The 27,811-nt window shown below is 41.5% G+C and overlaps 1 protein-coding gene across 8 annotated transcripts in view; it reads left to right on the top strand.

Moving 5' to 3' along the window:
* crlf3 (cytokine receptor-like factor 3) overlaps positions 1-27,811 on the top strand; it is a 71,357-nt gene that overhangs the window by 19,541 nt on the left and 24,005 nt on the right. For 7 of the 8 annotated variants that reach the window (XM_060844689.1, XM_060844695.1, XM_060844696.1 and 4 more), the window contains exon 2: positions 15,408-15,542. In XM_060844689.1, coding sequence (XP_060700672.1) covers positions 15,420-15,542 — 123 coding nt within the window. In that variant the 5' untranslated portion in view covers positions 15,408-15,419. Of the gene's footprint in view, positions 1-2,500; positions 2,599-15,407; positions 15,543-27,811 lie in introns of those variants that run through there. The other variant, XM_060844691.1, reaches the window with a different exon arrangement.

Below are 27,811 nucleotides of genomic sequence, written 5' to 3'. Positions count from 1 at the left end.
TGCTTTTCTCCTAATCCATTGTGGTGCTTGTGCATTTGGGACAAAGGCAGTTAATATAAAAAATCAGCATGGGCTAGTTAGACCGGAGGATGATTTTCTGTGCTGTACATCTCTATGACTCTGTCATATAGAATTGATCTGTCCATGGTGCACCATACTTGTCAGATGATCTTGAGGATGTGCTCCGTCACAAATCTGCGTCACCCTGCAAGACTTGGAGGTTTTTCTGATATCCAGTTAGTTAGAATGTTTTTCCTGACCGTGTATAAGAATGTTAAATAACCCCTTCCCGTGCTCACCCAGAGAGGGCAGATTTGGTAGCCCCAAAAGAAGGGATACCGGATCCATCTCAGCTTCAATTCCCAGGATTTTCTCCAGCTCATTCACTAATGGACCTCAATATCCGTGAATCTTGTAGCGGGACCAAAAGCAATGTGTGAGGGTGCCTATGCTGATTTTACATTTGGGACGTTATAGAGAAGTCCTTTCTTAAACTTTGCTAACCTCTCTAGTGCCATATGGGCTCTGTGAATGATCTTCATTTGCATAACTCGTGCTTTATTGAATGTTAAAATTTTCTTTACGTTACCCCAAATATCCTCCCACATTTCTGATGAGATTTCTTTGCCTAACTCCTGATTCCAGATCCCATGTAGCCTCTCCATATCCCCCAAGGTGCTCCCCCTCTGCAAATGGTATATGGTACTAACCGGGGGAGTGCTTCCACATTAGTAAATGAGCTGGAGAAGATCCTAGGACTTGAAGCTGACTTGTAGGGCTTAGCCAAGGGGGTGGTGGTCTTCTGTATATAATCCCTAACCTGGAAATATCGGAAAAGGTTTCTATTAGGAATCCCAAGTTTCTGACTTAATTGATTGAAAGGCATCAAGACCTCTCCCTCGAATAAATCTCCCAAACAGATGCCATTACAGTCTGGTTGAAGATTTGTAGCTCGGGTGTCCGTTGTTGTGGTTCTGTTCGCCGAGCTGGAAGTTTTTGCTGCAAACGTTTCGTTCCCTGGCTAGGAACGTTTGCAGCAAAAACTTCCAGCTCGGCGAACAGAACCACAACAGATGCCATTACACTCCCATGTTCTAAAGCTGGAGTCCGTTGACTCTGGTCTAAATCCTGGGGCTCCCACTGATGTGGTGAATGGTGAAGTCTTAAGCAAATTGCCCTCACCCTGCTGCATTATCTTTCATGTTTTCACCGTATTTAAGGTAATTGAGTTCTCACAGTGGTCAGCAACAGACCTCATCTTGCCCATAAACAGTAAGTTGAGGAGGAGACATCTTGCCTGTGAGGTCTCAACATCAAACCATGTAAACCTAGAGTCCTTACGCACTCAGTCACTCGCAGGGTGCCTATTTGGTATCTGAGACTTTATAAGGCTCTGGTCTGATCACATTTGGAGTATTGTGCCTCATCTCAGGAAGGATGCACTGGCCCTGGAGTGGGTCAAGCGGGAGGTTCACGAGAATGACCCTGGGAATGAAAAACTTAACATATGAGGAATGATTGAGGACTCTGGGTTTATGGTTGATGGAGTTCAGAAGGATATGGGGGCATCTGATTAAAACATACAGAATACTGAATGGCCTGGACAGAGTAGATGTGGGGAAGATGTTTCCATTGGTAGGAGAGACTGGGATCCGAGGGCACAGCCTTAGAGTAAAGGGAAGACCTTTTAGAATGGAGAGAAGGAGAAACATCTTATGGTGGCTCAGTGGTTATCACTGTTCCCTTACAGCACCAGAGTCCCAGGTTCAATTCCAGCCTCTGACAACTGTCTGTGCGGAGTTTGCCCATTCTCTCCGTGTCCGTGTGGGTTTCCTCCAGGTGCTCCGGTTTCCTCCCACATTCCAAAGATGTGCAGGTTAGATTTGGCCATGATAAATTGCCCCTTAGCGTTAGGTACATTGGTCAAAGGGAAACTGGTCTGGGTGGGTTACTTTTCAGAGGGTCGGTGTGGACTAGTTGGGCCAAAGAGCCCGTTTCCGCACTGCAGGGAATCTAATCTAATCTAATCTTCAGCTAGAGAGTGGTGAATCTATCGGATTCATTGCCTCAGAAAGCTGTGGAGGTCAGGTCATTGAGTATATTTTAAGATGGTGATAAATAGGTTCTTGAGTATCAAGGGTTACGGGGAGAATGGAGTTGAGAAACTTATCAGCCACGATTCAGTGGTGGAGCAGACTCGATGGCCTAATTTCTGCTTCTGTGTTGTATGGTCTTATGATTGGTTTAAAACTGGCTTGTTGATTTTGAGTGTACCTTTAGGCCGACAATTCATGAACCATGCAGTCTGTTTACACTTGTAATTCTTATTTACTGTTTTGTTTTCCAGGCTTGACTTTCATGTTGTCTCATCAGGAGTAATTCCTGTAGAATGCTATGAAATGTTAATGAGTGAAGTAACATGATTGCAAAAGTGTCACAACTTCCCATTGTACTTGGGAGTCTGACTGGCTTTGAATTCTTGAAAGCTTAGCTGAATTTAGCTTAACATTTCAACCAAATCCAGTGAAGTTGAGACAGCTGCTGCTGTTACTGAGCTGTGACATCTAGGAAGTCTCTCAGCACTAATAATTTAATCCGGTAAGGCCATTTTGAATGAATATTCACATTTGATTTTGACTTTAATGTTGTAATTATCCTCGGTGGTTCACAGACTTGTGAAATTAGCTTTTAGTCAAGTTTGTAACTTTTTTAGTTCTTTCGCTTCTACTTTGTTTGAGATTTTGCTCACTTCTCATTCTTCTGTTCAAAGTTGGACTTTTTTTGAGTGACCCAGCTTTCCAAAGCTCACTGCTCACTCTATACCATCAGCCTTGGCTCGTTACATTTCTTCTTGTATCACTCAATTGTGTCCAGTTGTCATTCTGCTCTGCTTTTCAAATACACTTTTCTGTTACCACTACTAACTGCAGTTCAAATACTGGAGAATTCTTTTTAAATTGCTTGGCTCCCACTTTTGAACATGTTATAATACTCTTTCAAACTGGGCAGTGGTATGGTAATGCTTCCTCCACTGACATCTGTATTACATTCAAACAAATACTAATAGATTATTTTTAAAAATCACAATACCAGGTTATAGTACAACAGGTTTAGTTGGAAGCACGAGCTTTTGGAGCACTGCTCCTTCAGGTAGTTGTGGAACAAGACCATTAGACACAGAATTTATAGCAAAAGATCAGTGTCATGCAACTGAGATATATTGAACAAACCTAGATTGCTGTTAAGTCTTTCATCTTTTAGTATGGGTTGCAGGTTTAGTTCATTTAAGATGTAAATCCCAGAACTACTTTCAAGTTATATTCTTGAGAAAACTTTACGTTTTATTAAAAAAAGTAACATCTCTGCTCAAACAATGCATTAAAGGTGTGAGGTTAGAGTCTATCTGTATCCCAATCTTGATTTAGAATGATTCTGTTTCCAAAGTTGTATTTATAAAATATTCCATGGATTGACTACCTGAAGATTTTGCATTTTCTGAGCAAAATAAAATGTATCTGCAAAGACACATTCACCTCAGACTTATTTGTGTGCACGTGCATCAGAGAGAGGGTGAGTGTGTGTTTGCGCGCAACCTTAGTAAAGTGTGGTGTGTGTGTATGTATGTATATATATTGTAGTGGGGTCACCTGTAGTGTGACATTAACTCAGGGTCCTGGTTGAGGCCATCCTCGTGGGTACCAAACTTGGAAATTAGCCTCTGTTCAGCCACTTTGCGTTGTTGCCTATCCTGAAGTCCACCTTGAAGGATGGTCATGCCGAATGTCCCTGACCGCTGAAGTGCTCCCTGACTGGGAGGGAACACCCCTGTCTGGTGATTATAGCATAGAGTTCATTCTCACCAACATACAATGCCGCAGGGCAACTTTGGCCGAGTCACATGTGTACTTGTCACATATAAGTTTATGGGGTGAATTTTGTATTTGCAAATATGTTCTATTTTGCTCAAAAAGCATACAATCTGCAGGCAGTCATAGAGATAAACAGCATGGAAACAAAACCTTTGCTCCAACTCGTCCATGCTGACCAGGTATCCCAACCCAATCTAGTCCCACCTGTCAGCTTCTGGCCCATATCTCTCCAAACCCTTCCTATTCATATACCCATCCAGGTGCCTTTTAAATGTTGCAATTGTACTAGCCTCCACCACTTCCTCTGGCAGCTCATTCCATACATGTACCACCCTCTGTGTGAAAATGTTGCCCTGTTGGTCTCTTTTATATCTTTCCCCTCTTCCCCCTAAACCTATGCCCTCTAGTTCGGGACTCCCCGACCCCAGGGAAAAGACTTTGTCTATTTATCCTATCCATGCCCCTCATAATTTTGTAAACCTCTATAAGGTGACTCCTCAGCCTCTGACGCTCCAGAGAAAACAGCCCCAGCCTGTTCAGCCTCTCCCTGTAGCTCAAATCCTCCAACCTTAGCATAATCCTTCTAAATCTTTTCTGAACTCTTTCAAGTTTCACAACATCTTTCCAATAGGAAGGAGACCAGATTTGGACGCAGTATTCCAAAAGTGGCCAAACCAATGTCCTGTACAGCTGCAACATGACCTCCCAACTCCTGTACTCAATACTCTGACCAATAAAGGAAAGCATACCAAATGCCGCCTTCATTATCTTAGCTCCTTGGAAGTGGAGTTGCAGGTAGATATGAACCTGCACTCCAAGGTCTTTGTTCAGCAACAGGACCTTACCATTAAGGTTTCCTTAGGACCTTACCATTACATATGTAAGTCCTGCTAAGATTGCTTTCCCAGAATGCAGCACCTCACATTTATCTAAATTAAACTCCATCTCCCACTTCTCAACTCATTGGCCCATCTGATCAAGACCTTGTTGTAATCTGAGGTAACCTTCTTTGCTGTCCACGACACCTCCAATTTTTGGTGTCATCAGCAAACTTACTAACTCTACCTCTTATGCTCACATCCCAAATCATTTATATAAGAAAGGGACGATCACCTTATTGGGATTTTATTATAGACCCACTAATATTCAGAGGGAAATTGAGAAACAAATTTGAAAGGAGATCTTAGTTATCCCTAAGAATAATAGGGTGGTTATGGTGGGGCAATCACCATGTAATATTTTATAAGTTCCACTTTGGAAATAGAGCCAGTCTGACTCAAGATTAAGATACAGACAGACTCTAACCTCACACCTTTAATGCATTGTCTGAGCTGAGATGTCACTTTTTTTTATATAAAACCATTTAATTATCTCGAGATTGTGACTTGAAAGAAGTATTGGGATTTACATATTAATAAACTGAAACCTGCAACCTATTCCAAAAGATGAAAGACTTAACAACAATCTAGGTTTGTTCAATATATCATTTCAGTTGCATGACACTGTAATCATTTGCTATAAAATCTGTGTCTTATGGTCCTGCTCCACAACTACCTAATGAAGGAGCAGCGCTCCAAAAGCTAGTGCTTCCAAATAAACTTGTTGGACTATAACCTGGTGTTGTGATTTTTAACTTTGTCTACACCAGTCCAACACCGGCTTCTCCACATAAAAGATCATTTGTGTGCTTTGTGTTTTTTCTTGTCATTTCTTCTCTGAATCAACGATCACTCCCATATATTATAAATTAGCTTTGGCTTGAAGGATGTTGTTAACTTTCACTGTGAGCAAATGGAGTTTTACAGTTTTGTCCTATTATGCTTGATGCTGATGCTGGGTTTGAGAAGTCAGCTAAACTGTTTTGGGTGTTTGTATCACTGCAGCAAAATGATCCCCTTGCCACTGCTAATGATTTGTGTGCTTTACATACTGAAATTTTGTCTCAAGTTTTGGATCTGTTTGGAATATGCTTTATTTAAAAAGTAGCTTGTCTGGAAACAGTTTGTCTTTAATTTATGGTATCAAAATACATTTTATTCCAAATGAAGCTTTCCACACTAATATAAAAAGGAGATTCAAAATTTCAAAGGTTAAGTATTTAATTTCTAAAGGCAGAAACAAGGTGGTAAATTATGCTATACAAGTCCATGTATTTATTTATTGATTTAGTTCCAGAGCATTCCCAAAACGCTGAGAATTATTGAGGGAGTTTAAAAAAATTTATTCGCAGGATGACTGCGTCAATGGCTACGCTCGCATTTATTGTCCATCCTACTTGCCAAGCAGGCAATTAAGAGCTGTCCATGTTGCTATGGGTCTGGAGCCACATGTAGAGCAGACCAGATAAAGTTGTTAGTTTCCTTCCCTGAAGGACATGCATGAACAAGATGGGTGATTAGGCTTGATTGCTCTCCACTATTGTAACTAAAAACTCAAAAATTATGTCCAGATCATAAAACACTGACTGCTGTACCTCTATTTTGGCTCTGGATTTGGAAAAACACAATTGGTAGGAATGATTCATTCTGGTTTTTCTGATAGGCAGCTGATGTCTGATTGCAGACCACAATAAATTCCCAAAAATATCTTGATAATATTTGTGTCAATTTTCCTAGATTCTAGGAATGCTTTGGAGTTGCATTACTAATAGAGAATGACTTGATGCCTTTCATGACATTCAGACAGCCCCCCACCCCGACACCAAAATCTTCCCTGCCCATCCAGAGCACTTTACACTTCAAACACATTGATTGTGATCATTGTTTATAATACTGGAAATGTGGCAGCCAGTTTTCTCACAGCAAGCTCCCACAAACCACAATATGATTGATGGTTGCTGGTTAAGTGATGTGGTTGAGGGATTAAAATTCTCTTGGACACTGGGGAGCATGCCTCTGTTTTTCTTCAGCATAGTGCTATTGGATTTCTAAAATTCTTATCCTGCGCGGGTAGGCATGAACCATTTTATCTCCTGTGAAAACATGGCATAAATATTGGCATTTTTAAATGTGAATGTTTTATCATCTCCTCAATTTAGAAATTGACTGAAAAATCTAGGTGGAGTCCACTTTCACCAAATCTTTGTGCATTAGATAATTCTTGATGTTTATAATATCAAGAAAGTCATTTTGAAAAAAGCAGCAAAAGTTGTATGTGACCTTGTGGGTGGGACTTGCTGCATGTCATTCTCTGCGATGAGCTGTATTTTGAGGCAGGACCTGTATCTGTAGTGCATTACATTACCTAATAAGTGAAATTTTAAAAGATTTTATTTAAGTTTTTGGAAGGAGTAAAATATAAAGTGGTATTAATGGTATCTACTGTGGGAAAAAAAATGTGGCTTGCATTTTCCATTGTGGTGTTGTGACGTTTAAATATGGTGAAAGATTATTACTTGCACGGTGTGCAAGGATAGTGGGTTTGAATATCTAGTCAGAGCATTCACAATGAAATTATAAAGAATAAGGAAGCTCCAAGATTTTGTATCTGAAAGAAATATACAATACCAGACAAAGTCCGATCTGGCAGCAGCTGTGGAGAGAGAACCTTTTTAAATCTGGATGATTCCTCTTTTCAATGGAAACCTGATAATTGCTGGTTTGAACTTAGTTGGAATGCTTGGTCTTCCAGCTATTGTGCTTGCAGGACAGGCAAAGTCAGCTACTATCCATTCACTTGGTTATCCTGAGACTTAGGCTGGGGAATTGACATCTTTAACTTGGGTTAAAGACATCAGCTAGCTCAGTTATGACATTTGTCCCATTGACCTTCACAGTTCAAATGCATGGTCTATTTTAGGCCATTGTGGGAACGTTGAGAAGAAATTGCAGAGCCCTTAACAGAAGTGTTTTGTATCATCTATAACTATGTGAGATGTTATAAGATTGGAGGGTGGCTAATGTTCTGCCTTTATTTAAGAGAGGCTGTAGGGAGAAGCCTGGGAACTATATAAGCCTGTGAGCCTGACATTGGTAATTGGTAAGTTGTTGGAGGTGATCCTGAAAGATAAGATTTACATACATTGCGAACATTCCTGGTGATGACAAGCTTTTGCTTAAAACTTGGACTGTCCTGCTCTTTGGATGCTGTCTGACTGGCTGTGTTTTTCCAGCACCACACATTTTGACTCTGCAGTCCTCACTTTCTCCCATGCATTTGTTGACGAGGACTAATTTGGGATAGTCTGGATGGTTTGTGCGAGGTAAATGTCTCTCAAACTTGATTGAGTTTTTGAGCAAGTAACCAAGAAGATTACGGAGATCAAAGTATGGACATTGTTTATGTGGACTTCAGTACGTCTTTAGTCAAGTTAGATTACATGGCATTTCGGGTGAGCTTTAGGTCAGTTTTAGGTCCATCTTTTGTTTATCATTTATGTAAATGATTTGGATGTGGGAATGGGTGGCATGGTTAGTAAGTTTGCAGATGACACCTCAATTGGTATAGTGGATGGTGAAGAAGGAGGTTATCGAAGTTAACAAAGATCTTGATCAATTGGGTCCATGGGCTGAGTGTTGGTAGATGTTTAATTTGGATAAATGTGATTTTACATTTTGGTAAAACAAATTAGGGTAGGATGTATACAACTAATGTTAGGGTCTTGGTTAGTGTTGTCAAACAGAGGTGTAAGAGTTCAGGTACATAATTCTTTTGAAGTTTGCGTCAGACATAGACAGGGTGATTAAGAAGGTGTTTAACCCGTCTGCCTTTGTTGCTTACTCCTTTGAGTATAGGAGTTGGGATGTCATGTTGACGTACAAGGCATTGGTGAGAACTCTTCAGGAGTATTCTGTGCTATCCTGGTCGCCCTGCTATTGGAAGGATATTATCAAATTGGAGAGAGTTCAGAAAAGATCAAACAGGATGTTGCTGGGAATGGAGGATTTGAGTTATAACGAAAGGCTGGGACAGTTTTTACTGGAGCATAGGTGAATAAGGAGTGACTTGAGAGGTTTATAAAATCATGACAGGCATTAATGTGAATAGCAAGGGCTTCATCCTGCGAGTGGAAGAATTCAAAACTTGGGGCATATTTTTAAGGTGAGAGGAGAACTATTTAAAAAGTGCCAGAGGAAGTGGTGGTTGCAGGTACAGTTGCAATGTTTTGAAAGACGTTTGGATAAGTACATGAATCAGAAAGGTTTGGAGGGAAATGGGCCAAAAGCTTCTAAGCAGGAGTAGTTTAGTTTGGGACTATGGTCTCTGTGGACTAGTTGGACTGAAGGGTGTATTTCCCTGGTGTCTGGATGAATAATGTCACTTGGCTGAAGAATTTGTTTTAAAAATTGGTATGTGGCTTTTCATTACATTTGTTTTGTTCTTTCCTCCTTTTTGTCTTGCCTGCTTTAATGCCCTTTCCTAATATTGCACAATGTTTTCCTTTGGGTGAAGAGATCCCCTCAGGTGTCAGACTTCTAACTTGCTAATTTGTCTGTATCTATTTGTTGTTCGTCAGTGAACAACCTAATCAGTACAATCAAAACTAGTTTATTGCACGTCTGTCTGTCTGTCTGTCTGTCTTCACTACTGCTGCAGCTGGGTATTGAAGTGATTATTGCCATAGATTTATTCACTATAATCCACAGATTTCTTCACTTTTTCTTCCAATTTTACCATCATCCTGTTAGGTTATTTTTCTTTGAGATTCTTACACATTTGATGCAACTGCAAGAAGCTAACTTCTGTGAACAGCCAAAAATCTCTCAACACCAGGTTATAGTCCAACAGGTTTATTTGGAAGCACTAGCTTTCAGAACGCTGCTCCTTCGTGTGTTATAAGATCAGAAAACACAGAATTTATAGCAAATGTTTATAGTGTGATTTAACTGAAATTATGGATTGTTTAAGTCCCTCATGTTTTAGAATGGGCATGTTGGTTTCAGTTCTGTCATATGTAAATTCCAGAACTTTCTTAAAGTCACATTCTCAAGTGAACTTTAACAATAGGTGCCATGTTGGCCCAGATAATGTATCGAAGGTGTGAGGTACCATGTGAGGCTGTCTGTGCCCCAATGTTCTGAACAGCCAAAATTTATTAAGCAAGTACAAGTTTTGGAGGAACCTTTTCAAAGTTATTCGCAGTGCTTGTGAAGCAGTTCCAAGAGAGCTCCATGAACAAAGGGACTAGTTCTCCCTTTTATACAAACCTTTGCATCACAGTCAGTAATGCCCCCTGCCACTCCCCCATAGTCGCATGCCACTCAAGACACAATGTAGTGATTTGATTATTTTCAGAAATAATGTGATGTAGACTATTCCCTAATGGCAAGATCTGGTGTAAATCGGAACGCCTCATCTTTTGCCTCGGAACACTTCAACCCCAGGGCATTAATGTGGACTTCAACAGTTTCCTCATTTCCCCTTCCCCCACCTCACCCTAGTTCCACACTTCTAGCTCAGCACTGTCCCCATGACTTGTCCTACCTGCCTATCATCTTTTCCACCTATCCACTCCACCCTCCTCCCTGGCCTATCACCTTCATCCTCTCCCCCACTCACCTATTGTACTCTGTTACTTTCTCCCCACCTCCACCCTCCTCTAGCTTATCTCTCCACTCTTCAGGCTCTCTGCTTTATTTCTGATGAAGGGCTTTTGCCCAAAACATCGATTTTACTGCTCCTCGGATGCTGCCTGAATTGCTGTGCTCTTCCAGCTCCACTAATCCAGAATCTGGTTTCCAGCATCTGCAGTCATTGTTTTTACCACATTGTTATAATCATCAACCTTTTCCATGTGAATTTCCTATCTACTGTCAGATATCAATTGTTTATTGTTTAAGCTACAATAACAAAGATCATCAAGAATTCTGACTAGACTTATGCAAATAAAAGGCTGTTGCATTTGAAATCTCTAATAGGAATGCTTGTCCCATTTTTAAAGTCTCAATTTCCTAATTTATCTCTGTATACGAGTCCAGTGTCTTCTGTCTTCACATCCACTTCAGGGTCCTGACCTCTCCACTTAACAATTGGTCTAAGGCAGGATGATTGAGACCTCAGTAGGTATCGTTTATCTTATGTAATGTGCTCCGGAGCCTCAAACCTCACTATTAGAGGACTCTGACCTCCGAATTCCAGGGGAACTCTTACCTCCCTTTCCGGTGGTTCTGAGGACTCAAACCTCTGAATTCCAGGGGACTGTAATCTCCCTTCCCAAGAACTTAGGACTCCTAAAACGAACTTGTTGGCATGTAAGTTACCTCCGATTCTGTCACTGTAGAGTCCCAAAAGACCAGGGGTTGACTGAGTTGTAGGTTAAGGAGAGAGATCAAGGTAAATCTTATCGCGTGGGCCCATCTGTCTCACTCCATTGGCACTCGGATGATCACGTATCCAGTCCGCCCAGAAGCTTTGTATATGTTGGAATCCCACCAAATGTTAGGATCTTTTACTAACTGCAATATGCCAACTTCTGTGAACAGCCAAAGTTTATTAAGTAAGTACAAGCTTTGGAGGAGCCTTTAACAGACTTCCCAATGCGTGTGAAGCAGTGTCAAGAGATCTCTCTCTGAACAAAGGGTTCAGTTCTTCCTTTACACACTTTTACATCACAGTTAGTAATGTCCACAAAACAGCCCTCAGCCATTCAAATGTAGTCACATGCCACTCTAGACACAATGTAATGATTTGATTATTTCCAGAAATAATGTAGTGTAGATTATTCCTTAATGGCAGAATCTGGTGTAAATCTTTTTTTTCAAACTGCAGGGTGTGGTCAGAGTTTTAACTACAATGTTCTTATTAATTCTGAATAGGAAATAACAACAATGTAAATTTACTCTTGCACTGCCATCTCCTACAATTCAATTTTTTTCATTTACCTGCAAGACAGAAACATACCACCCTACCTCTGGGACATCCAATTTCCTGCAGGTCAGCAGAAAAATTAACCCTTTAACATCTCAATCCCTTAAAACACATAAAATTATGAAGGGAATATGTAAGATAGAAGGGAGGGTGTTTCTACAGGCAGGTGAAACTAGAACAAGAGGGCATAACCTCCAAATTAGGGGTAGCAGATTTAGTACTGAATTGAGAAGGAACTTCTTCACCCAGAGGGTTGTTAATCTATGGAATTCCTTGCCCAGTGAAGTATTAATAGTCATAGAGATGTACAGACGCTATTTCAGAAATTTTTTTTAAAGCTAAGATAATTCCTTTGTTATTCAATAAAGTATCTAAGTGATATGGTGAGAGTGTGGGTAAGTGGAGCTGAGTTCACGAAAAGATCAGCCATGATCTTATTGGATAGCGGAGCAGGCTTGAAGGGCCAGATGGCCTGCTTCTGCTCCTAGTTCTTATGTTCTTATGTAAAATGTTTTAACTATGTTGGTTCTTTGTTCTTGTTTTAATTATTTATACTTATCCAAGCGATGTCACCCGGCAATCTAAATTCACTTGAGTCCTATTCTAGCATTGAAACTTTATTTATTCCAAGTAATTATACAATTACGCTTGATGGATCAGATTACCATGTCCTGGAGTCATGGAGTCATACAGCATGGAAACAGACACTTCGATCCAACCGTCCGTGCCAAACAATCCCAAACTAACCCAGTCCCACCTTCCTGTTTCTGGCCCTTATCCCGCGAAATGTTTCCTATTCACTTACATAAGTGTATGAACTTACATTAGTGTCTCTTAAACATTTGTAACTGTGCACGCATCCACCACTTCCTTAGGAAGTTCAATCCATGTGTGAACCACCCTTTGTATTTGCTCTTTTATGTCTTTTTTAAATCTCTCTCCTGTCACCTTTTAATATGTCCCCTGGTTTTGAAATCCCCCAGGCTAGGAAAAAAATCTATCATTAACACTACCTATTCCCTTTATAATTTTGTAAACCTGTATAAGGTCACCTCTCAACGTACTACATTCCATTGAAAGAAGTCCCTGCCTATCCAGCCTTTCTTTACAACTCTGATCTCCCATATCTATCAATATCCTGGTAATTTTTTTCAGAACCCCCTCCAGTTATGACTTGGAAATGCTGGTGTTGGACTGGGGTAGAAAAAGGTTAAAAATAACACCACACCAGGTTGTAGTCTAATGGGTTTGTTTTGGCGCATTGCTCCTTCATCAGGTGGCTATGGAGATTGATGAAGGAGCGGCGCTCCGAAAGCTAGTGCTTCCAAATAAACCTGTTGGACTATAATCTGGTATTGTGATTTTTTAACTTTATCCTTGTTATAGCAGGGTGACCAGACTGGACACAGAATGTCAGAAGAGGCCTCACCAACATCCTGTACAATCTTAACATAATGTCCCAACTGCTGTAGTCAAAAGGACTGTGCAATGAAGGCAAGCGTGCTAAATGTTGTCTGAACCACCCTGTCTACATGTGATGCAAGCTTCAAAGAATTATATACCTGAACCCTGAGGTGTCTGTGTTCTACAACACTATCCAATGTCCTACCGTTAATTGTATAAGTTCTGCCCCTGTTTGTTGTACCAGGATGTAATAGCCTGTATTGCTCTAAATTGAACTCCAGTTTCCATTTTTCAGTCCAGTGCCCCATTTGATCAAGATCCCTTTGTAATTCCTTATGAAGGGCTTATGCATGAAATGTTGACTGTCCTGCTCCAAGGATGCCGTCTGACCTGCTGTGCTTTTCCAGCGCTGCACTTTTCAACTGACTCTCCTGCATCTGAAGTCCTCACTTGCTCCTAGTAACCTCCTTCACTGTCTATGATGCCACCAATTTTGGTGTCTGCTGCAAACTTACTAACCTTGACTTCTATATTCTCATCCAAATCATTTAAATAAATGGCAGACTAAGGAAGACCCAGCAGTGGTCCCTGTACAACACAGAAACAGACCCTTCAGTCCAACTCGTCCATGCCAACCAGATATTCCAAATCAATCTCGTCCCACCTGCTAGCACCTGGTCCCTATTCATATCCCATCGTTGCAATCGTACCAGCCTCCACCACTTCCTCTGATAGCTCATTCCATACACATACCACCCTCTGTATGGGAAGAAAATGCCCCTCAGGTCTCTTTCCCCTCTCACCCTAAACCTACGCCCTCTAGTTCTGGACTCCACCACCCCAGGAAAGAGATTTTGTCTATTTATCCTATCCATGCCCCTCGTGATTTTATAAACCTCTGTCAGGTTACCCCTGAGCATCCAACGCTCCAGGGAAAACAGCCCTAGCCTGTTCAACCTCTCCCAATATCTCAAATGATCCAATCCTGGCAACATCCTTGTAAATCTTTTCTGAACCCTTTCAAGTTTCACAACATTTTTCCGATAGGAAGGAGACCAGATTTGCATGCAATGTCCTATACAGTGCAACATGACCTCCCAACTCCTGTACTCAGTACTCTGACCAATAAAGGAAAGCATACCAAACGCTGCCTTCACTATCTTATCTACCTGCGACTCCACTTTCAAGAAGATTGTGAACCTGCACTCCAAGGTCTCTCTTCAGCAACACTCCATGTGACCTTACCATTAAGTGTATAAGTCCTGCTGAGATTTGCTTTCCCAAAATGCAGCAACCCCACATTTATCTAAATTATACTCCATCAGCCACTACTCAGCCCATTGGCCCATCTGATCAAGATCCTATTGTAATCTGAGATAACCTCCTTCACTGTCCACTATGCTGCCAATTTTGGTGTCATCTGCAAACTGACTAGCTATACCTCTTATGCTCACATCCAAATCATTTATGTAAATGATGAAAAGTGGAGGACCCAGTACTGATCCTTGTGGCACTCCAATGGTCATAGGCCTCCAGTCTGAAAAGGCATCCTCCACCACCACTCTTTTCAACCTTTGAGCCTGTTCTGTATCCAAATGGCTAGTTTTCCTAGGTATTCCATGAGATCTAAGCTTGGTAACCAGTCTCTCATGTGGAACCTTGTCAAATGCCTTCCTGAAGTCCATATAGATCACATCCACTACTCTGCCCTCATCAGTCATCTTTGTTACTTCTTCAAAAAACTCAACCAAGTTTGTGAGACATGATTTCCCACGCGCAAGGCCATGTTATCGTAACAAGTTCTACCATAACATTGGCAGCAGTCTACAACATGGTTACTAATGAAGTTAATTTATCCTATCACCATATGTTAATGGATCTTTTTTTTTACAAAAGTGATTTTGTGCCTTTGCTAAAAACAATTTCATTTTTCCTTTAGCTACACAATCCATCTACTAGGTTTCATTGACATCCATCTTAGTTTTTGAGAGAGCCTATAAACAGGTTACCACGGGTAAAAACATTATGTCTTCCCATCTTCAGTGACCGATGTAAAAGCATATATTGCAGTGAATTATTATTTTGTAAGTATGAATCTAGTGCCAGCTAATATATTTTCTAGATATTGAACAAGTAAGTATTGGTTGAAAGAAAAATAGTGTTGGAAACTCTCTTGACAGGTAACTTCTGTGGAGAGAGAAATAGTTAACATTTCAGATTAATTATCTTTCAGAAAGTAAGCAAAGTGAGTAATTGGTGTTGACTTAAGTTAGGTCTTGTAAACATTGTGAAGGGCTAACTGATGGCAGAGTTTCTCACTTTTGATAGGAAAAAAACACAATGATGGAGATTGAGGTTCAGACTGATCTCCTGCAAGAAGCCAAGGAGAGTATCGAAGCAGCAAAGAGCTATAAGGATGAGTTGGAACAACGGTTACAAGGACTAAATCAAGCAAGAAAACAGGTCAGTTATTTTACTGGTGATCCTTCATTCACAGAAGAACTGCATTCGTCTTTCAGGTAATCTTGAGACATTCCAATACACTTCAGTCAATGATTTTGTAATCTGAAGTATAGTCACAATTGTTTTTTAACCAAATTGTACACAGCAAGAGTCATCAAATGATTGTGACATGAATGGCCAGTTGCATATTGGATAAACTGGGACATAGACATCAATGGCAAGACAGGATTTCTTGACCATTTCTATTTGCGCTTTAAGGTGATGAACTGCTCCTTCTTGAATTGTCATAATCCGTGTGATGGAACTCTCCTCCTGTGGTACTGTTTGCATGGGGGTTCCAGGGTTCTGATGCAGCAGTGAGGTGTTTCCTACATTGCTGCATTGTTCACATTTAAGACCATAAAACTTAGGAACAGAAATTAGGCCATTCAGCCCATTTACTGTATCCGTTGCTCCCGATGTGGTCTCCTCTGCATGTGATCAATATGGACATCTATTCGCACAGTGCTGCGGAGAATTTCTCTGGGACACCCGCACCAACCAACCCCACCACCACGTGTCTGACCACTTCTACTCCCCCTCCCACTCTGCCGAGGACATGCAGGTCCTGGACTCCTCCATTACCACTGCCTTACCACCAGAGGCCTGGAGGAAGAATGCCTCCAACCTCATGGCATTGATGTGGATTTCACCAGTTTCCTCATTTCCCCCCTTTTCCCCCCCCCCCACCTTATCCCAGTTCCGACCTTTCAGCTCAGCACTGCTCTCATGACCTGTCCATCTTGCTTTCCACATATCCACTGCACCCTCTCCTCCAACCTATCACCATTACCCTCACCTCCAATCACTAATTGCACTCTTAGCTACCTTCCCCCTCAGCCCCACCCCCTCCCTCCCATTTATCTTTCCATCCCTGAGGCGCTCAGCCTCATTCCTGATGAAGGGCTTTTGCCTGAAACGTTGATTTTGCTGCTCAGATGCTGCCTGACCTCCTGTTCTTTTCCAGCACCACACTCTACACTTACCTGTGCTCTCACTATATCTCTTAATTCCTTTACAGTTTAAACAAAATCTATCTTTGCTTTAAAAGCGTTTACACAGAAGGTAGGTGAGGTGCTAAATGAGAGTTTTGTCTCAATATTTACTGAGAAGGATATGGAAGCTAAAGAACTTGGAGAAATAAATAATGTATTGAAGTGTCCATAACCGAGAAGGTGGTGTTACATGTCTTAAAACGCATAAAGGTGGGACCTGGTCAGGTGTTTCCCAGAACTCTGCAGGGCTCCTTGCTGAGATATTTTAATCACTGGTAGCAGTGGGTGAGGTGTTAAAAGACTGGAAGATGGTTAATGTGGTGCCATTATTTAAGAAAGGTGATGAGGAAAAGCCAGAACTATAGACCGGTGACTCTGCTGTCACTGTTGGATAAGTTGCTGGAGGGGGTTCTGAGGGACAGGATCTACATGTGTTTGGCAAGGTAAGGACTGATTTGGGATAGTCAACATGGCGTTGACTTTGGGAAATTGTGTCTGACTAACTTAATTGAGTTTTTTGCAGAAGTGACGAGGAAGATTGATGAAGGTGGAGTGGTGGACGTTGTCTATATGGACTTCAGGAAGGCGTTTGACAAGGTTACGTATGGCAGACTAGTTAACAAGATTAGATCACATGGAATCCAGGGAGAGCTAGCCATTTGGATATCAAATTATCTTGAAGATAAGAGACAGTGTGTAGTGCCAGAGCGTTGTTTTTCAGACTGCACGCCTGCAACCACTAATGTGCTGCAAGGATTGATGCTGGGTCCAATGCTTTTTATCATTTGTATAAATGATTTGGATGTGAATATCGAAGGAATGTTTAGTAATTTTGGAGATGACACCAAACTTGGTGTTGTAGTGAACAGTGAAAAAGGTTATCTTTGAGTATAGTAGGACCTTGATCAAATGGGCCGACGGGCCAAGGAATGGCAGATGGAGTTTAATTTAAATAAATGTTAGGTGTTGCATTTTGTTAAGGCAAATCAGGGCAGGACTTGTACACTCAATGGTAGGGTCTTGGAGTGTTGCCATACAAACAGACCTTGGATTGCAGGTTCACAGTTGCTTGAAAATGGAGTCACAGGTAGATATTGTAGTGAAGATGTTGTTTGATACATTTTATTGGTCTTCTCAGTATAGACGTTGGGATGGAAAAGTGCAGCAGGTCAGGCAGCATCCAAGGAACAGGAAATTCGACGTTTCAGGCATAAGCCCTTCATCAGCATCTGCAGACCTCACTTTCTCCCCATAGAAGTTGGGATGTCATGTTATGGCTCTACAGGACATTAGGCCACTTTTGGCATACTGTGTTCAATTCTGGTCTCTCTCCCTTCGCAAAGGTGTTGTTCGACTTAGAGGGTGAAGAAAAGATATACGAGGATGTTGCTGATATTGGAGTTTTTGAGCTATAGGGAGAGGCTGAATAGGCTGAGACTATTTTGACCCTGGAACGTCAAAGGCTGAGGAGTGATCTTGTAGAGGTTTATAAAATCATGAATAAGGTGAATAGCCAAAGTCTTTTCCCCAGGGTAGGAGAGTCTAAAGCTAGAGGCTATAGGTTTAAGGTGAGAGGAGAAAGATATAAAAGGGACCTAAGGGGTAACTTTTTCTCAGTTAATGGTGTGTATATGGAATGAGCTGCTGGAGGAAATGGTGGAGGCTGGTACAATTACAATAACTAATAGGCATCTGCACAGGTATATGAAAAGTAAAAGTTTAAAGGGATATGGGCCAAATGCTGGCAAATGGGGCTAGATTAATTTAGTATGTCTGGCTGGCATGGACGAGTTGCACCAAAGGGTCTGTCTCCTTGCTGTACAACTCTTGACTCATGATGTTATGAAATAATTGAACACCTCCACATTACAGAATCTCAAAGCTTGGCTGTCACATGTTCTTCATGTCCTATTTGGTTCAGCTGTCTGTTTGTACTTCCTCAGTTGCACTATGTCATTTCCTGATGAAGGGCTTATGCTCGAAACGTCGAATTCCCTATTCCTGAGATGCTGCCTAACCTGCTGTGCTTTAACCAGCAACACATTTTCAGCTGTGATCTCCAGCATCTGCAGACCTCATTTTTTACTGCACTATGTCATTGCCTTGTTTATGTTTACTGCACCATTATGGAGTATCACTGGGCTATATTTTTCTCCACAGAATCCTGCAGCAACCTCTGTGATCCTCTTTGCCATGCTATGATCTTTCCCTCTTCCCTGATTTCCATCACAAGCAAGTGTCAAATGCTGGACTTGCCATTTCCTGTGGTAGCTTCCACTTTTGTTTTGTGCAAATCAAGGAGTAACGTGATTGGTTCCAACTCCACAGTAACAGAGGAATGTTTTCCAAGTTGCCAAGGCAAACCAGAATATCGCTCAGAATAACAGCTGAGGAAATTTACACTCCAAATAAACTTGGGTCACTTGGGTCTTTTGAGGATGTGCATTAGCCCACTTAGTGTCTTAGAATGGAATAACTCTAAGTCTTTTCTGACTGATTTCCCAAGCGAAGGACTGCTTTTTAAAAGAAAAAGTTCTCCGGCTGTGTTGCTGGCAGAGCAGTTATTGTCAAACTATGGTTGTCCTTTGAGAAAGCGATGGGCCAGCTTTTGAATTGGTGCTGTTATGTGTTTGAAAACGTTCCCATGGTACAGTTAGGTAGGGATTGCTGGGATTTTGATCCAAGGTGAATATATCTCCTCTCTCAAATGTCAGCTGAGTGTTTCTACAATTCAGTCAGAAACAACATTCCATCTCTGGTGCACAGCAACCAAAAAGTGTGGAACTGTGGAGAGGAGAAAGGTGTGAAGAGGCCGTGCACTTTAAAGTGTTGCCTGCTTAACCCAAGAAAAATGAAGAGAATGTTGGTTGAGGATTGTAGTGGATTGGAGCTGAAAATGTGTTGCTGGAAAAGCGCTTATGCCCGAAACATCGAATCTCCTGCTCCTTGGATGCTGCCTGACCTGCTGCGCTTTTCCAGCAACACATTTTCAACTCTGATCTCCAGCATCTGCAGACCTCACTTTCTCCTCGAAGATTGTAGTGGATTGCAGAGCAGAGTTTTTTTTTTGCTCGGAACACAGGAGAGAAAATTGAAAGCATCATTCATCTATTATTGGAGGAAGTAATAATAAAATGTATTTATAAAATGTCTGAAGCTGCTTTAGGTGAATGTTAGATGACAGCATTTGACACAGGGTCACATAAAGGAGGAGTGAGCATAGGTGACCAAAAACATGGTCAAAGAGAGAAGTTTTATGAGTGATTTTTAAAGGACAATGGAGAGCTTTTGGAAATGAATTCCCTAAAGTCCAACCGCCAGAGTGGGACAATGGAAATTTGGGATTTTCAAGAAGAACTGTGAACAGGCTGCTCGTGCTACGTAAACTATGCACGCTTATAAAACAGGTAACAGATGTGGCTCTGAGTTTTGAGGTGCAAGGAAATGGAATGTTTTCTGTTGTAGACACTGGCTGACAGTAACTGCATACAAAGAAAAATTCTGTAGTCAGCTGGATGCAAAGCTCACTCCTTGTGTTCCTCAACCATGTGCCTCAGCCCCAACCTAAGAGGAACTCTTCCTGCTAAGCCACTATCTGTTTTTATAATATCTCGTACTAGCCATCTTTAGTAAAGTAACCAAGTTGAAGGATGTTTTGTACTGTGACCATTATATCCAGGAAATAAAGCTTGAATGCCATTAAAATGCGCTGACTGAATGGGACCCAGACCTGAAAATGCCACTGCAAGTAAGGTGAAAACTTGCAGTTTAAGTGTACAGTTGCTGAGACAGTATTCGGATATCATCGTAGTCTGCAGCTTTGACCTGATGCAGCAGAATATACAGCTTTTGGTTTGAGTCCATGCAAAGTCTGATGTGTGCATTGTCTTATTCTGGAAACGCCACATTACGAATATGAAAGGAAATGTCTGATGCTTACTATTTGGGAACACTTGCAAAGTTAATGTGACCCCTGGTTATTTATAGGAGCCCACTCTAAATATCTTTTGTGTAACTGAAAGCACAAGCAGCTTGCTGCAGTCTGTTTAGCCATCTTACTACTCCACTTTATGAAACGGAGTTGGACAAGTAAACAGAGGATTTGCTCAGTCTCCCTCCAATATGGGTGACACTGGCAAGGCTCCATTTATTGTGAATTCCTTTCTGCTTTGATTTTAAAAATCAATAATATTGTGGAACTGGAGTTACATGGAGCCCAGTCCAGATAGTGGTGACAGATTCCCTTCTCCGAAAGAAGCTAGTGAGCTTGTTAGACCAGCCACTGAATCACCATTTTGACAGAATTGACTCCCCAAATGGGAGTTAAATTTACAAATTGTGTGTTCATAGCTTAGGATTATATTCAATTTAAGGACCCATGCTTAGATTGGAATATCCCATTTACAAAATAAAATGGGAAGGGCTGTTTTCTTGCGTTAATTAAAGCTGTAAAGGACTCCTGCAAGCCAAATGTGCCTCTTCTTTCAAAGAGGTTCCCTGAAGATATTAATAAGTCCCTCAGCATCTCTCCCTCTCCCTCTCCCTCTCCCTCATTGATGGTGCACAATTTTTAAAAATACTTCAACATGTTAAAAAAAATTTTCATGTTGAACTAAGTTGACAGGGGGAGGGTAGATGCTTGAATGGAAACATGCCATGGTTAAATCCCAGGCAAGAAATGTACTCGGTCTTATTTTTTGTGAATGACTGTGCAGGGTAATTTTGTTTAATTCAAAGCCTGTGCTGATGTTGCATATAAAGTAACACCATCAACAGATAGTGGAATTCACCTAAAAAGGAAAAACAAGCTTCTCTTAAACTACTTCCTGTTTTATCGTAACTGTCTACTGGACAAATTGGTAGTAGAGATAAGGATTCAAAAGACTTTCGTGGCTTGTTGCATCACATCCTATCGCAAACATGTTGAAATTTGAAAAGTGCACACATCATTCAAAGCACTTGTTGAGTGGGTGGAACAAGTTAGTGACTTCACTAAAATAACTGCAGTTATGCTTTGCCAGGAATGCTGGGGTTGATGGGGGCGTTAACGTAAATCATAGTCACTCACACTTTCCCAAACCTTGGTCTCTCCCCACCCTTGAATTATAAAAGTTCTGACTTGTGCTGAAATATAGTTTTTGGAAACGGGGTTAATCTCATCAGCTGATGGTCCCGCTGTCTGTCTTCATTCAGATGCTTCTTAAAATCTGTCTTTGACTATGCTTCTAAGTCATCATACTAATATTTCTGTGTCTTGGTGTCAGACTTTGTTTAATGATACTCTTGTTAAGTACCTTTTTGATATTTTATTGGTAAAGGTCTTTTGGACAATTGATCATTAGAGACCTAACATACAATGAAGATGTGCATTGGAAGTCCTAATTATGCTGACCTCTGTGGGACCAGGATGAGTGAATTTCCAAACATTATTTTGCTCTCTAGGGCACCCTGCAAAAGTCCCTGATTGAGTTACAGTTGGAGACCTCAGACAGATCTGAGGTATTTACTGAATTGTTAGCTAGGATATGTCATACTGATTAAAACCTACTCTAACCCCTGGGTAACTATACAATTGACACCCACATTCTCTCGCTCTAAACCTTCCTTGATGACCCTTATTAACCCCCCCACCTCATCCATTTAATGTAATTCTACTGTACTGACCTTGCCCATTCACCCATTTCTAATATCCACACTGGCCACTTTCAAATTTGCCTTACACCAGCCACTGCATAAAAGGGGTTTGGCAGGGGCTCTCCTCTCCCCTGCTGCTACAGTGTTGTGATGGAATTCTTGTGTGATTGTATGATTCATTTTTTGATAGAAGTCAGTCACTTGAGATCCACTCAAAAGACACGAAGCAGTGTCTAGGTGCAGAAACATTGGTAGAGAACAGCAATCTGATTATGATTCATGGGCTGTTATGTCAAAGACACTGTACAAATATAAAGTGTAGTTTACTAGTCAATAATTATCCCGCAATATTAAGACAAAATAAGTGTTCTAATCTCTGTGGCATTGCTGCTTTTGGGAATTTGTTGTGTGCAAATTGATTGTTGCATTTCCTACTTTACAACAGTGACTATGGTTTAAATCTACTTCATTGACTCTAAAGCAAGTTATTTTCCTTTTTGGAGCTGCGGAGTCCAACATTACGCTTCCTGTAAAGGAAAAGGTATCGGACCTCTTATCAAAAGTACAATTGTTCATGTTTTCAACTGTACCGTGATGTTGGTCCAGTGAAGATGGTGCATGTCATTTAAGAATTGAATTCCTGAACAACTCCTTTAAGACGTGTAGTGAGCGGAGACCAGTTTTGTTTAAATTTCCAGGTATTAAACACTTAATGAACTTTTGTTTCATGGAGCGTTTGGAGTATTTCTATAAGTCAATGTGTCAGCCCCTTTTCTCCTTCCCTTCCATTCATAATATTCAGATGATCACTAGTTGCTCTCCAGATCTTTGTTCAGGTGCCCATCTCCCTGTAGTTGAAGTTACTCACCTGTCCAGTTCACAAGCACATCTCAATATGCTAAACAGGAAGTGCATTTTTTTCTCCTCTCATTAGCCATGATGTGACAAAATAGTTTTCTGGCCCGAGATAGTCTAAACCAACATACATCGAGAATTAAAGTTGGAACTTTCCTTTAGTACCACATCAGGCAATACATTTACCCAGAGAGCTAACAACAATTTGCATTTACCAAGTGCTTTTTAAACCTAGGAAATTGTTTCCAAGTGTTTAAGAAATATTTAAATAAAAATTTACATTAAAGCATGGGAGATATTTGGTGGCCATAAGCTTGGCCAGAGGTTTTAGGAAACATCCTCAAAGAAGAGGGATAGGTTGCTCTTTGGAGGGTCAGTGTGACTTGTTGGGCCATAGGGCCTGTTTCCACTCTGTAGGTAATCTAATCGTAAGAGACACTAAATGGGAAAGATTAGGGAGAGAATTCCAGAGCCACAGTTGACGATAATTGGTCCACTGATAATGGCCTAGAAATTGAAGCTGCAGGAGAGGTGAAAATAGGAGGAGCTTGGTTATTTATCACAGAGGGATGTGGGGCAGGAGAAGCTTACAGAGGTAAGATATGAGGCTATCTTGCACAGAAATGTACAGCCAGTCAATGCCAACCATAATCCCAAACTAAACTAGTCCCATCTGCCTGCACTTCGCCCGTATCCCTCCAAATTTTTATTCGTGTACTCATCTAAATGTAATCCATTACTTCTGCTAGAAGCTCATTCCACATAGACCACTCTGTATTTTTAAAAAAAAGTTGCTCCTCATTTATTTTTAAAGCCTTCTCCTCCCACCTTAAAAATATGTCTTGTTGCGAAAAGACACCTGCCATTCACCTTATCCATACCCCTCTATAAGATCAAATGGAGTTCAATATAGGTGAGTGTGAAGTGATTCACTTTGGTAAGAGTAACAAGAAGATGGGGTACTGGGCTAATGGTCGGATACTTGGTAGTGTGGATGAGCAGAGGGATCTTGGTGTCCATGTACACAGATCTCTGAAAGTTGCCACCCAGGTAAATAGTGCTGTGAAGAAGGCATATGGCGTACTGGCTTTTATTGGTAGAGGAATTAAATTCCGGATTCCTGAGGTCATGTTGCAGTTGTATAAGACTCTGGTGCGGCCGCATCTGGAGTATTGTGTGCAGTTTTGGTCGCCATACTATAGGAAGGATGTGAAGGCACTGGAACGGGTGCAGAGGAGGTTTACCAGGATGTTGCCTGGTATGGTAGGAAGATCGTATGAGGAAAGGCTGAGGCACTTGGGGCTGTTTTCATTGGAGAAAAGAAGGTTTAGGGGTGACTTGATAAAGGTGTACAAGATGATTAGGGGTTTAGATAGGGTTGACCATGAAAACCTTTTTCCACGCATGGAGTCAGCTATTACGAGGGGGCATAGCTTTAAATTAAGGGGTGGTAGGTATAGGACAGATGTTAGGGGTAGATTCTTTACTCAGCGAGTCGTGAGTTCATGGAATGCCCAGTGGTGGACTCTCCCTCTTTATGGGCATTTAAACGGGCATTGGATAGGCATATGGAGGATAGTGGGCTAGTGTAGGTTAGGTGGGCTTGGATCGGCGCAACATTGAGGGCCAAAGGGCCTGTACTGCGCCGTGTTTTTCTATGTTCTATGTCACCCCTCAACCTCTGACACTTCAGTGAAAAAAGTCCCAGCCTATCCCATTCCCCAAGTGTGGGAAGAGATTCAGGACCTCTTCTAACCTGCTGAAACACCAGCATGTTCACACTGGAGACCATTCATTTGTCCAGTCTTTGGAAAGAAATTTGCTCATTCATCCACCCTATAAAGACACTAGGGAGTTCACAACTTAAGCAGCAATTCAGTGGTTCATTACATCCAAGACTGAACCATATTTATCAGGGTTTGCTTTTGCTGATTTAATAAACACCAACCCAGTCATAGGATTAATATTGTGATTAAAACTCAAATCAGCTTTATGTTAAGTGCACAAATCTTTTTTGATATCTGACACTGTTGGTTTTGTTTGAAGTGAAATTTGAGACAATCCAATCAGTCCCCTCAGCTGCTTTCTACCCTTGCGCTTGCCCACCAGCCCAAGCTGCCTCCAAACTCCTCTCTGACAATATCTGTTTTTAGTTTCAGTTCCATCTCCCACACACCCTCCCACCCTCCCTATCAGTTTTCGTTGTTGACGACATGAGGAGTGTTCCAAGAATAGGTTAAAAAAAAAAGAGAGAAAGGAACATAAAGCAAGGACAGTCATGAGAGGAAAATGTTCTACGAAAGGCGGCACGGTGGCTCAATGGTTAGCACTGCCGCCTCATAGCGTGAGGCTCCCAGGTTCAATTCCAGCCTTGGACGAAGGCAGTAGGAGTATACATAAGAGGCAAATCAGGAGGGAAAATAGGGGACATGACATAGCTTTGACAAATAAAGTTAAGCAGAATCTAAAGAAATTTATAAATATGTTAAGGACAAAAGGGTAACAAAGGAGACAATAGGACCCCACAAAGATGTGCAAGGCTGCCTGTGTGCGGAACCACAGATGATGTGGGGGATAATCAATGAGCATTTTGCATCAGTGTTTACAGTGGAGAAGGACATGGAAGATATAGAATGTGGGGAAATAAATGGTGACATCTTAAGTGTCCATGTTACAGAGGAGGATCTGCTGGATGTCTTAAAATACATAAAGTTGGATAAATTACCATTACTTGATCAGGTGTACTAAGTGGAAAGCTAGGGAAGTGATTTCTGGGCTCCTCGCTGAAATATTTGTATCATTGATAGTCACAGGGGAGGTGCCAGAAGACTGGAGGCTGGCTAACGTAGTTCCATTTAAGGTGGTAAGGAAAAGCCAGGGACCTATAGACTGGTGAACCTCACCTCGATGGTGAGCAAGTTGTTGGAGTGAATCCTGTGGGACAGGATTTACATGAATTTGGAAAGGCAAGGGCTGATTAGGGATAGTCAACATGGCTTTGTGCATGGGAAATTATGTCTCTCAAACTTGATTGTGTTTTTGTTTTTGAAGAAGTAACAAAGAGGATTGATGAGGGCAGAGCGGTGGACGTGATCTATCTGGATTTCAGTAAGGTGTTCGACAAGGTTCCTCATGAGACTGGTTATCAAGGTTAGATCTCATGGAATACAGGGAGAACTAGCCATTTGGATACAGAACTGGCTCAGAGGTAGAAGACATAGGGTGGTGGTGGTAGTGATGGTGAAGGGTTGATGATCAGACTGGAGGCCTGTGACTCAGTGGAGTGTCACAAGGATCAGTGCAGAGTCCACTCCTTTTTGTCATTTACGTAAATGATTTTGAGGAGAAAGTGAGGACTGCAGATTCGGGAGTACCAGAGTTGAAAAGTGTGCTGGAAAAACACAGCAGGCCAGGCAGCATCTGAGGAGCAGGAGAATCGACGTTTCGGGTATAAGCCCTTTTTCAGAAATGATTTTGATTTGAGCACAAGAGGTCTAGTTAGTAAGTTTGCAAATGATACCAAAATTGGACGTGTCGTGGCAGCGAAGAAGGTTACCTCCGATTACAACGGGATCTTGATCAGATGGGCTAATGGGTAGAGGAGATGGAGTTTAATTTAGATAAATGTGAGGTGCTGCATTTTGGAAAGGCAAATCAGATCAGGACTAATACACTTGATGTTAAGATCCTGGGGAGTAAAGAGATCTTGGAGTATAGGTTCATAGCTCCTTGAAATTGGAGTGACAGGTAGATAGGATAGTGAAGGTTTTTGATATGCTTCCCTTTATTGGTCAGTGCATTGAGTGTAGGAGTTGGGAGGTCATGTTGTGGCTGTGCAGGGCATAGGTTCGGCCTCTTTTGGAATATTGTGTGCAATTCTGGTCTCCTTGCTATTGGAAAGATGTTGTAAAACTTGAAAGGGTTAAGAAAAGATATACAAGGGATGTCGCCAGGGTTGGAGGATTTGAGCTATAGGGAGGGGCTGAATAGTCTGGGGCTGTTTTCCCTGGAGCATTGGAAGCTGAGGGATGACCTTATAGAGGTTTATAAAGTCATGAGCGTCATGGATCGGGTAAATAGACAAAGTCTTCCTTTTCCCTGGGAAGGGGGAGTCCAGAACAAGAGGGCATAAGCTGAGAGGGGAAAGATTTAAGAGACCTAAGGGACATCTTTTTCACGCAGAGGATGATACGTGTATGGAATGAGCTGCCAGAGGATGTGGTGGAGGCTGGTACAATTAGCATATTTAAAAAGCATCTGAATAAGAAGGGTTTAGAGGGATATGGGCCAAGTTTTGGCAAATGGGACTAAATTAATTTAGGATATTTGGTCGGCATGGACAGGTTGGACCAAAGGATCTGATTCGATGCTCTACAACTCTGACTTTGTCCATGTGAAGTTTGCATATTCTCCATGTGTTTAAGAACATAAGACATAGGAGCAGAAATTAGACCATTTGGCCCATCCAGCCTGCTCTGCCAATCAATCATGGCTGATAAATTTTTCAATCCCATTTTCCTGCTTTGTCCCTGTAACTTTTGATCCCCTTAGCAATCAAGAACTTTTCTTTCTCTGATTTAAATATACTCAATGACCTGGCCTCCATGGCCATGTGTGACAATGAATTGCACAGATTCACCACTCTCGGTAAAAAAGTTTCTCCATATTTCTGTTCTGAAGGGTCTTCCCTTAATCTAAGGCTGTGCCCTTAGATCGTAGTCTCTGCTACCGATGTAAACGCCTTCC

This window comes from Hemiscyllium ocellatum, chromosome 25 (genome assembly GCF_020745735.1).
Source record: "Hemiscyllium ocellatum isolate sHemOce1 chromosome 25, sHemOce1.pat.X.cur, whole genome shotgun sequence".
In the NCBI taxonomy this organism is placed as follows: Eukaryota; Metazoa; Chordata; class Chondrichthyes; order Orectolobiformes; family Hemiscylliidae; genus Hemiscyllium; species Hemiscyllium ocellatum.
The sequence above is the reverse complement of the archived record's forward strand: the minus strand, read 5'-3'. Positions and strand labels throughout refer to the sequence as shown.